This window comes from Mastigoproctus giganteus, chromosome 6, assembly GCF_048544385.1.
Source record: "Mastigoproctus giganteus isolate SK-2022 chromosome 6, ASM4854438v1, whole genome shotgun sequence".
In the NCBI taxonomy this organism is placed as follows: Eukaryota; Metazoa; Arthropoda; class Arachnida; order Uropygi; family Thelyphonidae; genus Mastigoproctus; species Mastigoproctus giganteus.
The window spans coordinates 86,353,159-86,366,318 of NC_143580.1; the positions used below are offsets into that span (position 1 = coordinate 86,353,159).

Here is a 13,160-nt window from a genome sequence, read left to right on the forward strand (position 1 = left end):
GGCACACTGAAATAGTTATTGTCATCCAACTCAATGGAATTTTTCCTAATCTCGCAACATAGAAGAAGAAGAGAATACAGCGGCATACTTGCAAAGGCTCGCGACATACCAATGGTGCCGAGGCACGCAGGTTGGGAACCATTGCTTTAGAGTATATTTTGATACTCTAAAAAAATGCTGTTGCACAACACTTTCCAAGCATCTTTCATAGACTTAAATATTGTTTAAAATCCTTTAAACTTTAGAAGCAACTCTGGATCTATCTGGAGAGGTTCTCGGATGTAATACTGTTTAGTTATTTCCTACGAAGGAACACCTTAGGTTTATGAATTTCAAACTGTAAATGTAAAGAAAACGCCACACAATATACGAGTACTTCACACATTTGACGAATGTGCCATCTTCTTCCTGAAGATGCCGCTTCTTATATCTTGAAAAAAAAAAAAAAATATTGCACCGAAAATCTTTGCGGAAACGCACAGGCGCTGCACAAGGGAGAATAGTGCTGCGCGGATCTTTATATTGAATTGTCACAGTCCTGCACTCAGCATGGCGGACAAGCAGCAGTATCTGAACTCTTCCTTAGTTAGAGACAGACATAATTTCGAACAAATTACACGGGAATAATGTTCCTTGTTGGCGTGTGAATATTTGCAAGTCGATGTTTGATGCGACTGTTCGTGTGCAGTACGCTGTCGGCATCTCGAGAAGTACGCGAAGGGACCGGTGACTTTCACCGCAGTGACGACTGTCCTTCGCAGTCTGAACAATATGGCTTCGGGAGTTAGGCCTAATTTTGGTAGGCCCTATGAAAAATCAAGTCCCACTACAGAAGTGCCAATGGAGTACGAACATGGACACTTCTTTTCAAAAAAGACCTTTCACAAGCCCACATACTGTCATCACTGTACCGACATGTTGTGGGGGCTAATTGGACAAGGTTACATATGTGAAGGTAAGGCAACTGCCCATTTTCAGTCGTTTACAAAATTATATTTCAGTTTTTCGCAACCAAAGTGAATTTTCCTCTGTACGGTGCATTTAAGTAGATCTGATCGTTCGAGTCAAATAATTTTTAAATGTTCATAAATCGAGATGTGTAAAAGATGAGTTATGAAAATGGAATTTTCATCATTAGTTATTTGTCGCTATTTCAAAACAATAACGGAAGCACTTGTGCCTGTTTATCATATTTTTATTATGTAATTCTCTCCATCCCTTTTTCCACAGCTTTAATTAACCTACTTTTCAGATTGCTTCCGTGAGTCATATGACCTATATAATCACTTCAATGATAGCACGAAAGATCGATTTTTCCAACGAACGTGATATTTCAAATCACCGAATAGTCCTCGCATTATTATTTCGTCACTGACACCAAATTCTCACTTACATAGATAATTAATATAAGTCAAATCTTCTACATTTTAATGAAATTTGAATATAGTAAGTTAATTTATTATTGTAGTATTTATTTTTAAACTGAAGGTGTAGAATACTACATCGGATGAATAATTCATAACAAAAAAGAGAATTGTTATCTGCAAATATGCTAATTTCATAACTGTTTTCTGGAGGTCTACTTTGATGGAGAGTCGCTAGCACAAATTAGCTTCCAAATACTGTGCATTAGCAGCACTCGACAAATGCACTGATTTCCGATAATCTAAAGATACCACATTTTCTTGGCTTTTACTTAAAATAACTATCCTTCCAGGTAATGTTAATATATATATATATATATATATATATATATATATATATATATATATATATTAGATTTATAAGAATGCGCGGCTGTTCAAGAATCACTAGTATATAATTTACCAACGTTTTAAGTACCAGTGTTTTATTGATCAGCAAACTCGATTATGAGTATGCGCAATGCAACAAAACAGAGATACTTGCCATGCGAGTATTTCCTTATTTTGCTTATAATACATGCTGTGGTCTTTTGTTATGGAAAACTCCCTTTAATATTTGTATACAGTTATTGCGTATAAACTGTACTGATGAGTATTTATTTGGTAATTTAGTCTCCCCCCCCGGAGGGAAGATGCGGTTTGTTTCTTCTCACCATCTCGTTTAAGATTTATACAGTAATCTACTGTTATTCACTGACTACTTGCTTTTGTTGACCCAATTACCTCTCAGTTTTTTTTTTTTATTTATTTATTTAAAATAACAGATTCTTCTAAAATAACGCTTAACAACAAGAGACTGCAGAGAAGTGGTGCTATTGATTTAACGCTAGCAACGAACATCGATAATCGATTTTGTGTAGTTTCGCGAAATATTCATACGAAAGCGGATGTGGCGTCACTCATCGATTCTATCAATTTGGAAATCCTATTGTGCTTGGGTGCTCTCGTCGGAGTGCGTGGAGCAGGGAGGGGAAGAGTGAAGAGTGAGTGTTGCACATTGATGAAGCAGAAGTATTTCGCATCGAGACTTTTTCCTACCTCATTGAATTCATCAAATGAATCGATGCTCATTTATTTTACATCACCCAATCTCCCGTAATCTTCAAATGGTTAACGTTGTAGAAATTAGGCAATTCCGTTAATTGAAACATTTTACTTTTGACATTGAAACATTTTTAACTTTAGGCAGAAGTCAGTATTACTACTGGTACGATGGGAGTGATTTTTATTATTATTATTATTTTATTATTTTTTTTAATTCATAATTTCAAGAGATTGAAATAATAGGCTTACATTTTCACGAGATAAATTAAACAATTTAAATAGAATTAAAAGGCGCCCCCTCCCTTTTTAATTTAATACTAGAACTGAATTAAAATAATGTTATCAGGGTGGGTACATGGCCTTTGGTGAATGAGTGCAAATAACAATTGTGGAATCCTACTCCTTTACTTTTAATATTGTATGTGCGTACGTTGCATCCACGGACGAAATAGCGTTGAGTACGATCAACTAATCTAGCTTTAAACAATAAAAGTTATTCGTAAATTGTAACTGAATCACATATTTATACATTTGCTTTTTAAAATTTTTTTTTTTTTTTAGAATCGGTATTGTTCGTATAGAGTAAGAAAGCGAGAGATTTTAGTAGCCAAAAAAAGCTTGCTTCTGCCTTCCCGTAAATTCCGCAGGCCTTTGAATTCCCCGACCCCCATCGGCTTCAATCGCTGATCTTGTTAACTGATTAACAAACAACTTGCTGGCTAAAGAAAACCCCCTTCATTTGAATCTAGTCCTTTCCTTTATAGTTTTAATTTATGCCACCTAGTTCTGGCGTCATTCAATATCATGAAAGTTACACTTTCGTTCATTTTATTGTCCCCTCTGAAAGCCTTATAAATGTCAATCGTATCCTCTCTGAAGTACGAATATGTGGATTATAGCTACAACCCATATATTCGAAGTTTCCTCATTTAGGAGCCTTTTTAGCCAATTCACTAGGTGAAATGCTATTCTTTAGACCTTCTCAAGAAATTCAGTATCTTTTTATTTTATCTTTCTATACATTAAAATAATTTCCCTCCTAATGATATTTATTCAGCCAAAGGGAGAAGAGAGATGCGGGTTCCTGGTAATACATAACAAATACAAAAGTACGTAACAGAAGCTTGTTTTACTGTGATAAAATAAACTTTTAAGCGTTGTCACGTGCTATATTTAAATAACATGACCACGCGGTACCATCCTTGATTTCCATATGTAACGTATTTATATAAATAAACTAAATGCAACGAGGCATAATAGTTTAAAAGTTTAAGATTTTATATCTATATAATATCGGTGTAGATACACCATAAACGCCGTTTTGGTAGTATCCACTGAGACAGAATAAGTAACAATAATCTTCTCTATTGGGGAAGCACTACTTATTCGAGGTATAAATGAGTGTGTGAGTAAAATGCATGTAGTTCCTTTCTTTGGGGGTAAACTTTGGTCTCCTACTGTCCTTATTTTTTCCTCTAACCCTTAAGCTTTTCTCCAACTTGCAGGAGCCCGTAGGTTAATGAGCATTTCTACTTCTACTTTCTGAAACGGCTGTATGGGTGGTGGTGGTATCCACTGAGAATAGGTAACAATAGTCTTCTCTATTGGGTAAGCGTTATTATTCGAAGTGCAGCCGAATAGACGACGCGTTATGAAGGCATTCCGATAGGAGATGTAATGAAACGATGCTACTATAATAACCTCGGTTAATTTACTGTGTATAGACTTGATGCATTTGTACTAACGTATATGTCTGTATTTTAGCCTAATATATATTTTTAAATAAATGTTTTATTATCCTGCAGTAATAAGAGTAATGGCAAGGTATGTCAATACGTGTAATTATGGTTTCTTTCACATGAATGTATTTGACTGATTAAACAGTGGTACCGTAGCGGTAACCATCTTAGGTTACTGGACAATCGAAAATATACACAGAACTGTTAGTTAGGGTCATTCACTAGTCTTCCCGACTGTACGGTAATAAAACTTGATAATAATTCATATTTCTGCTATCGAGAGAAAGGGAGAACTCGGCGATTGACCTCCCACTTATTAACCTTCAGATGTCATTGTTTATTATTATTATATTATTTCTCCCTGATTGGGGGTTCCACCTCGTGACGGGTATTGCTACCAAGTACACAGGGTGGTTGTTCTTATGTCTGGTATTACTGTTGGTCGAGAAACTCTCTGATTATCCTAGTGTTCAGGATTACGACTTTCTGGAGTTCCTTGTAGGTGTTCGCTGGGAGACAGATTGCTGCTAGGCTGTTATGTAGGGTCTTTGGCACCATACCTGTGGTTGACACGATGATCGGGATGGTCGTTACTTGTTGCATATGCCACATCTCTTTGATCTCCAGTCTTAGATTCGTGTACGTCCTGATTTTTTCCCCAAGGGTTTTCTGCAGGTTGTCAGTGTTGGGTACTGCCATGTCAATCAGACAGGTAGCCTTTTCCTTCTTGTCCACAAGGGTTATGTCCGGTCTGTTGTGCGGGATTGTGCTATCCGTTATTATGGCGCGGTCCCAGTACAGCTTGTGGGTTGGGGTCTCTAGTACTGCCTGGGGTTCGTACTTGTAGTACGGTACACTTTCTTCGATCAACTGGTATTTCCTTGCTGGCTTCTGATGTATTATCCTGGCAACCTGGTCGTGTCTATGAGTGTACTCAGTCTGGGTGATCACCTTGCATCCCGCGGTGATGTGTTGAATCGTTTCTGAAGCCAGATGCATCGTCGACATGTCATCGAACACTCCGGGCTCCTTGGCGATGTATTTTCTATAGTTCCTGGTGTTGATTGCCTGGTCATGGATGGCGAGCATGAATCCTTCAGTCTCGGGGAAGAGCATCCCGCTCTTGAGCTATGCATTGGAAGAAATTTTATCTATGTGATCTTGATGGAGATCATTGTAGTGTCTGCCATGGAGTGTCTTCTCTGCCCATCTTTTTAGCTTCGTTTGTGCTTCCTGGTTGGGAGAGGACTCCTCGCTTAGGTTGAGTGGGGTATACCGCTTGCCTTATGGCCTGGTGGAGTGCTGCTGTGTGTTTCTGGAAGTAATCCTTCAGGTTAGCAATCGCTGTCTTCTGTTGCTCAATGATGTCTCTCAGGCCCCTTCCTCCTTCTTCCCGGGCAATTGTCAGTCTCTCCACGGCTGATTTCGATTGGTGTTGGCGGCTCTTGGTCATCATTCTCCTTGTCTTTCTCATAATATCCTCCAGCTCAGTGTTAGTCCAATCTATAACCCCGAAGGAGTATGTTAGCACTGGGACTGCATAGGTGTTTATGGCTTTAACTGTGTTTCCTCCGTTCAGCTTTGCTTTCAGCAAGCTTCTGAGTCTCTGGTAGTATTTTTCGGTCAGGCAGGCCTTAATTTCCTTGTGCTGAGCCTGCATCATCCCCAAGTATTTGTAGGCCTCTCCCTCTGCTATGGCTTCGATTTCTTTACCAGTCTGCAGCTGGTAGTTTCGGTTGACTAATTTTCTCTGGTGCAATCTGTGGTCTTGCATTTGTCTAGACCAAATTCCATCCTAATATCATTGCTGAATTCTTCGGTGATCTGCAGTAGTTGCTGAAGGTGCTTCTCGGTTCCCGCGTACAGCTTGATGTCATCCATGTACATCAGGTGGGTGAGGGTGTACAGGTTCTTCCTTCCTTCTTTGAGGTTATATCCGTACTTGCTACTGTTGAGCACGATGGACAGCGGGTTAAGTGCTAGACAGAACCACAATGGGCTCAGGGTATCTCCCTGAAAGATTCCTCTCCTGATGAGGATGGGCCTGGTTGTGATGTTTTTTGACCTTAATGGTGGTACTACATTTTGCCATCGTTTTTCCTAGGAAGTTTGTCACTATCGAATTGAATTTGTAGATGTTCAGCGCCTAATATCATTGCTGAATAATAATATCATTGCTGAATTGTCGGTGATATGGAGTAGTTGCTGGAGGTGCTTCTTGGTTCCCGCGTATTATTATTATTATTATTATTAGTAGTAGTAGTAGTATTAGCCATATGGTACAAGTAAGCCTGAGGTTTATGCTGCACCAGCCAAAAAAAAATTCTGAATTTACCCTGATTGTTGTTATTTAGGAGCATTAGCAACTGAGGCCATATTGCTCTGGGGATATGCGGTGGTCATTCCCTGACCTTTCCGCATCCTCCGTATTTGGTGGTCACGGGCTCGAACCCGGTGTAATCAAGAAGCGTGTGCTACGCATTGCTGCTCTTGCCCACCTGTCTACGGAGGCGCCTATTACCCTGAGAGAGAGAGAGAGAGAGAGAGAGAGAGAGAGAGAGAGAGAGAGGAATGATGATATCCAGCTCAGGACCTTGGGTGTGCCAAGCCCATACTCACCAGATATGACCCCCTATTTGAAGCCCTACTAATGTCAGATGATTTTTAGCATTTGTAAGACATTTTTATCGTATCCTGGCCCTCGTGGTTAGCACAGTTTTTATTAGCATTACTTCAAACACTGAGTGGGAAAGCCCGAGTTCGAATCTGATATCCATGACGGGAGGGATTTTTTTTTTTTTCTTTCACAGTGTGCCTGAGTTAGTGGGTCTCACGTGAGGGTTGCGATGCATATAGCTTACGGTTTAGTCTCAGTTGCTCTAATGGTTACTTGCCATAATCACATATGCCCTAATGAAAGTTTGCCATAATGGTGACCTGTCCTAATCGCATCCCAATGGGGGGGGTGCTACTGTTAGTTGCCCTAAGCAAGTATATAATTGTATACCTGCAATCACTTTCACTCTAACGACCCTTTACAGGAGGTTGGTGAGCAAGTGCGGCAACGTCCTACCCGGTGTTTCCATCCGCGTTTGTCTAATTAAGAATTCGTTCAAATAGTAGCCAAACATCACTATGACGTTTGATCTTTACAGCGTGGGATAATACCTATTAAGGTTATAATTATACCATAATATTAATATTATAATTTATAGTTGGCATGCCGGCTAGTTCGGGAGCTTACTGATACCTATCATCAGGCCATGCTGCTGCCAAGTTTTCATCCTGAATCTAGGGTTCTTGTGTAGTGGAAGCTTGGGGTTATTTTTAAAAAAAAGACAAGCTAACTTTAAGAATACTAGGATTAGTAAATGTTGGAAATCTTCCACCTTGTAAAAAGAGTAAATACGAGGGTATTAATAAGAAATGAATAAAATTAAGAGCAGATAGACAAAACGGGGACATCGATTTACACACTTTTAGGCAAGCAGTTGGTTACTTTCTTTCACTAAATGATTAGTATAATTTAAACTTTAATAATTTGTATTTGTATTTTAAACTTGTGTTTATTTCTTTATTTGATATCAACACATCTATACGTAAAGAAAAATAAGTTTATTAACTAAACAATAATTTTTTATCATTACTGTATTTTTATTTTGATGCTATTTTTGTTTATTTCTTTCATTATGTTTTTGAAGTCAATTTTATATTTTTATCGCTCCGAAAAAATAATATACACACAATAGAAATGTGATTAGGGCAAGTGGGACATGGAGCATATACTTTTAGGGCAAGGATGCTTAGGTGGCTACATAGGATCTTCCAATTCCTGTTCACTGTCTACAGAGCCATTTTGTAGGCAAATATGGAGTGGGCACCTTGGATGTTTATTGTCATTTGGACAAATATTCATATACTGGCCAAGCAGTTGACAGATAGATACAAAATTTGTATGATGCTCTAGTACTTAAAGGCATCATCTCACACCCACGAAGTAGTAGTAGTAGTGGCATGTGATGCAAGAAAGCAAGTGTATGAGCTTATGCAGCATCAGCCAAAAATATATATATATATATATATATATCACACCATTCCCTCCAAATGCCTGTCCAGTTCCTCCTTAAATTTATTTAACCTATCAACTTGCACAACGACAGATGGAAGTTTGTTCCAGCAATTAACCACCCGCTGGCTAAAGGAAAATTTCTGCACATCTATTCTACATCTGTCTTTTCTTAATTTGAATTTATGCCTTAGGTTCGTAATCTGAACAAGTGGAAGGATCTGTAATTACTCGTGTTACCCTTCGATCCCCCTTTGTGAATTGGGGATACATTTGCATATCTCCATCTCCGTGGGGACCTCCCTTGAGTCCAAGGATGATCTCAGAGACAATCATGCAGAGTCTGCAAATTAGGCCACTTCGCTCCAATCTGAACTCCTTGAAAAGTTTAAACTGGATATTCCCCCTAAATACCATAGAAACCCTAAATTGGTTTCAGGTTAACTGTGAAAAATCATGCTCCAATAAGACCTACAGAAAGACTACCTACCAACAAACAACTGAGTCACAACACTACTAGCTGGAACCCATCGACTTTAGTTCAGGGGTAGCTCGTTGGTAGGCACTGCAGAACTTCAGCACTCCCAGCTTTTAAATCTAAATATACAGTCAACGGAGTTATATGAAATTTTGTGAAGAACAATGCAAAGCAATGAATATTTTTATTAACAGATCCAATAATCATTTCAATAATAAACGAATAAAAACACGAAATCGTTTTTTCAACTTTGAAGTTTAACTGTGTGCTACACAGTTCCACATTTTGACCCCATTGGTTGAGTCAATGCCTAGTTGCAGGTTGTCAATACGCAATTTTTAGAGGTGATAAAACGAGTCAAAGGAACTGCGGAGCAACAGTGCTGATTTGAACAGTTCACCAAATTTGGATGAAAAAGTTATTAATCTATTTTCAACAAACAAAAACCGAAGAATGGATTTTATTTTTAAATAAAATTTCAAGATTACCCAAGTCTGTTAATGGTAAGTGTCCAGTTAATGTTTTGTAGTATTTTTAACTTGCTTATCATTATTACTATCTATGACTATGTCCACATGTCTTATAATCAAGGCAATTTAATGTAACTTTAAGAAGCAGCACCTACATACATCAGAGTCACGAGCTGCCACTGTCTGAGTTATGCTGCCATCACGGCGTTCGGGTGCGAAGTTAATAAAGTTTCGTGTTGCGAATGCTTTTCTACGAAGACGCCCAGGAATGAAGAACACATTTTTTATATTAATATATATATTTCCTTTATTTCTAAACTGCAAATATTTTTGTAAAATTATTTTGTGCATTATAAATATATCTCTCTGGCTTGCACGCCGTACAAGGGGCAATTGTAACTTGCAATCAAATGAATGAATAAATCAATAAGTGGGAATATGGCTTAAGCTATTAGGGCATATGAATTAAGGCAAGTGGGGTAACTCGCCGTAGCTTGCATCCAACTACTACAGTCATTTTTGCCTTATCGAAAAGTGAAAACCTCTTCATTACACTGTAATCTTACATTAAAATCCTTATTGCATAAATCCTTACATTTACTTAATGTAAGTACAATTGTCATACAGTTTTACTATCCTTCAGTGGCGTAACCAGGGTAGGTAGGGTCAGCAGTGCATTGTACCCCTTGACGCCGAAATCTGGTATTCTGGCGCATTTTAGCTTTAGGCAATGGCGCCTTTATTTTGTGAATGTACCTGCTGACAAAAAATCCTGACTACGCTACTGCCATCCTTCTATTTTATTGCACTTTAATAAAACTGTACAGCCCATTTCGTTCGTCTGAAATGGGCTTAAGGCAGCGGTTCCCAAACTGTGTGCCGAGACGCCCTAGGACGCAGCAAACTCACATGGGCGCCTCGGATATTTTAAAATTTCAATGGAAACACAGGAATTCTCAACATCTGTTGGACACCGCGCGAACTGCTAGCTCTAGGTAGTTCACAGTATCAACATTATCACAGTTTCAACATTACTTATTAAGTTGTTTGTACCTAACAGTATTTCTTTTCGTCAGGGGCGCCGTGAAAAAATTACTGAGACACTAAGGGCGCCGTGAATCGAAAAATTTTGAGAACCACTGGCTTAAGGCATTACTAAGACAGAACTGTTTCGATACTAGAATATAATTAGTTAGTGAGTAGTCTCAATTAACAACTACGTGCCTAGCGAATAAATGGAGACGCGTATACGATTAAACGCAAACGAACCAGAATAAATTAGAAGAGCACGAATGTTCTAATGTGTATGCGTTCCGCGAACTATTTTTGTCGTTCGCAGAACGCCCAAAATGCTCCCAAACGCGATTCGACGGCTGGGGATACATTATATATAATGTACTCAAAATGGATCAGTTCGTGTTCGTTGTTAAGTGTGGACACTGTTCTTTTGTTATCTTACAGATGCGGAATGGGGACATCGAAAAATATCTGCAGTTCACAGACCTATATTCCGAGCAAAATGTATTACGAAACCCTGCAAACACTAATTAATTTTAGAAAATAAATGAATAATAATACAATGCAATTTATTCATCAAAAAAAGGCCAAAAATTTCTAAAACTGCCGTTTTGGCAATAATAATAATAATAATAAAGGTGCTTGGAAAGTTGCGGCTAACAAAACAGTACAGGTGTGTTAGTCGTCTGACGACACCCCCATCTCCGCGACAGTAGAGGTATATGAAATGGGGGGAAACAAAAAATATGAATGAGAAAACCCGGGGGGGGGGGGGGTCTATGAGCTTCTTGTATTGGCAGATGGAAGTAACCAGCAATTGAAATTTTCATGGTTCCCACATGTTTAAAATTCTTTAACTGTCCAGTATCTTCTTCAAAGAGCAAATTAGACGATAACTGTCATTGACTATGCATTGAGCTCTATTGCTATAAAAGGTGTCACCCGCTAACGCTTGCCGCATCTAGTTTTCTTGTTTCTCCATTTTAATTCATTAATATGACACATTACTGGTTTGATTACTTTAAAAGGTGTGTGGACCTTTAGTGCAAATAATAAATACAATAAAGTTCAATGAAATCAATAAATTTAATTTGATAATTTAAAAAGTACTTTCTGTTTCCCTCATTATTATGACCAAGGGTCTTATTATAAATTACGGTTTCTCCTTTGTGGCTTCTTTTAATATAATTGGAGAGATTCCATCGGCTCCCAGTTGCTTCCCCCCCCTCTTTTTTTTTTTTTTTTTTTTTTTTTACTTTTAGCTGCAGCAGTTTCATTTTCACTTTCTTTTCCGTTATTATAAAATCATTTAACTCTCAATTGGCATTAGATAGGTTTTGCTAACTCTGTCTAATTGTTTCTTCTTGTGTGAACGTAGAAAAAAATAAAAAATATATATATTCAGTTCATTTGCAATCCGTACAGAATCATTAAAAGTAATGTCATTTATATCCAGTGGACCAATATAATTTCAACCCTTTCCTTCTAGTATTATAATCCTCTCAGAAGACACTCGATATTAGGCTTGCTCTGGCAACGGAACGGTTCATTATACTAGTAGTAAAAATGTAAATGCACAATACAGTATAATATGAGCACGAAATAACTATACAATATCAGGTTGTTGTTTTGTTTTTAGGAGCATTAGCAACTAAAGCCATATTGCTCCGGGAATATGCGGTGGTCATTCCCTTAACCTTTCCGCTTTCGGTGGTGACGGTCTCGAACCCCGGTCTAATCAAGAAGCGTGTGCTCCTTCCCACCTGGCTACGGAGGCGCCTTATAATATCAGGTAAATACGCCATAGCTAGCTCATAAAAATAAACTACAATTGTAGTGTAAAGGCATTGATTTAATTGTATCTGTTTTTTGTTTTTGTTATTTAGGAGCATTATCAACTAAGGCCATATTGCTCGGGGAATATGCGGTGGTCATTTCCTGACCTTTCCGCATCCTCCGTATTTGGTGGTGACGGGCTCGAACCCCGGTCTAATCAAGAAGCGTGTGCTATATGCACTGCTGCTCCTTCCCACCTGGCTACGGAGACGCCTAATTGTATCTCATATTGTGACCACCTTCACAACGAGTTACCGTGTATTGCACTACCTCGAATAAGTAACGCTTCACTAATATGAAGACTGTTGTTACTTATTCTCAGTGGGCACCACCACCACCACGCAGATGGCACCGTTTCAAGGCTTGTTGGCCTACCGTCGGTGGGTTGGCAAGTAACTGGTAAGTAGTTAAGTTTTGCAGATGCCTAACGTTTCAGGCGCCTTCATAGCCAGGTGGGCAGGAGCAGCAGTGCGTAGCACACGCTTCTTGATTAGACCGGAGTTCGAGCCCGTCACCACCAAATACGGAGGATGCGGAAAGGTCAAAGAATCACCGGAGCAATATGGCCTTAGTTGCTAATGCTCCTAAAAACCAAATAACAAGCAAACAAGCCTAACGTTCCTACAGATGTCTGTGGTAAATTTTGTTAAACAACCCTACAAAAGCGAGGAAGAAATAACGTCGATGTCAAATGAAAGAAAGAACAAATCGAAAAAAGAATTTTGAACAGATTTCCGTGGGAAATTAACTTTTAGCTTTCTACTAACTAGTGTAATGAACCGGTCCGTTGCCAGAGCAACCCTAATCGCATCGGGTGTCTTCTGAGAGGAGAATTATAACACTGTATAGCCAAAATATCCTTGTTACTTTTCTTTGAATTCTTAGTCAAAGATTTCTCAATCTGCCCTAACTTGCCTAATCCTCTGTGTAACAGCATTAATTACTTCCCTGAGTGTAAAGATCAGGAATAACTCATGAAGGAAACTCCTTCTCTCCCTCCCACCTGAGATCTACTAACTACAGCCTTGATTGAAGAGGACTAAAAATTCCTCCAGTCATCGACGAAAATCAAACTCATACCTCTCC

General features: G+C 38.6%; 1 protein-coding gene across 1 annotated transcript in view; it reads left to right on the forward strand.

The window, feature by feature from the left end:
• The first annotated feature begins 593 nt into the window (after positions 1-593).
• Positions 594-13,160, forward strand: part of LOC150084454 (diacylglycerol kinase theta-like) — a 457,615-nt gene continuing 445,048 nt past the window's right edge. Inside the window, exon 1 of the mRNA XM_090376240.1 lies at positions 594-955. Within this exon, the coding sequence (XP_090232366.1) occupies positions 772-955 (184 nt within the window). The 5' untranslated portion in view covers positions 594-771. The remainder of the gene's footprint in view (positions 956-13,160) is intronic.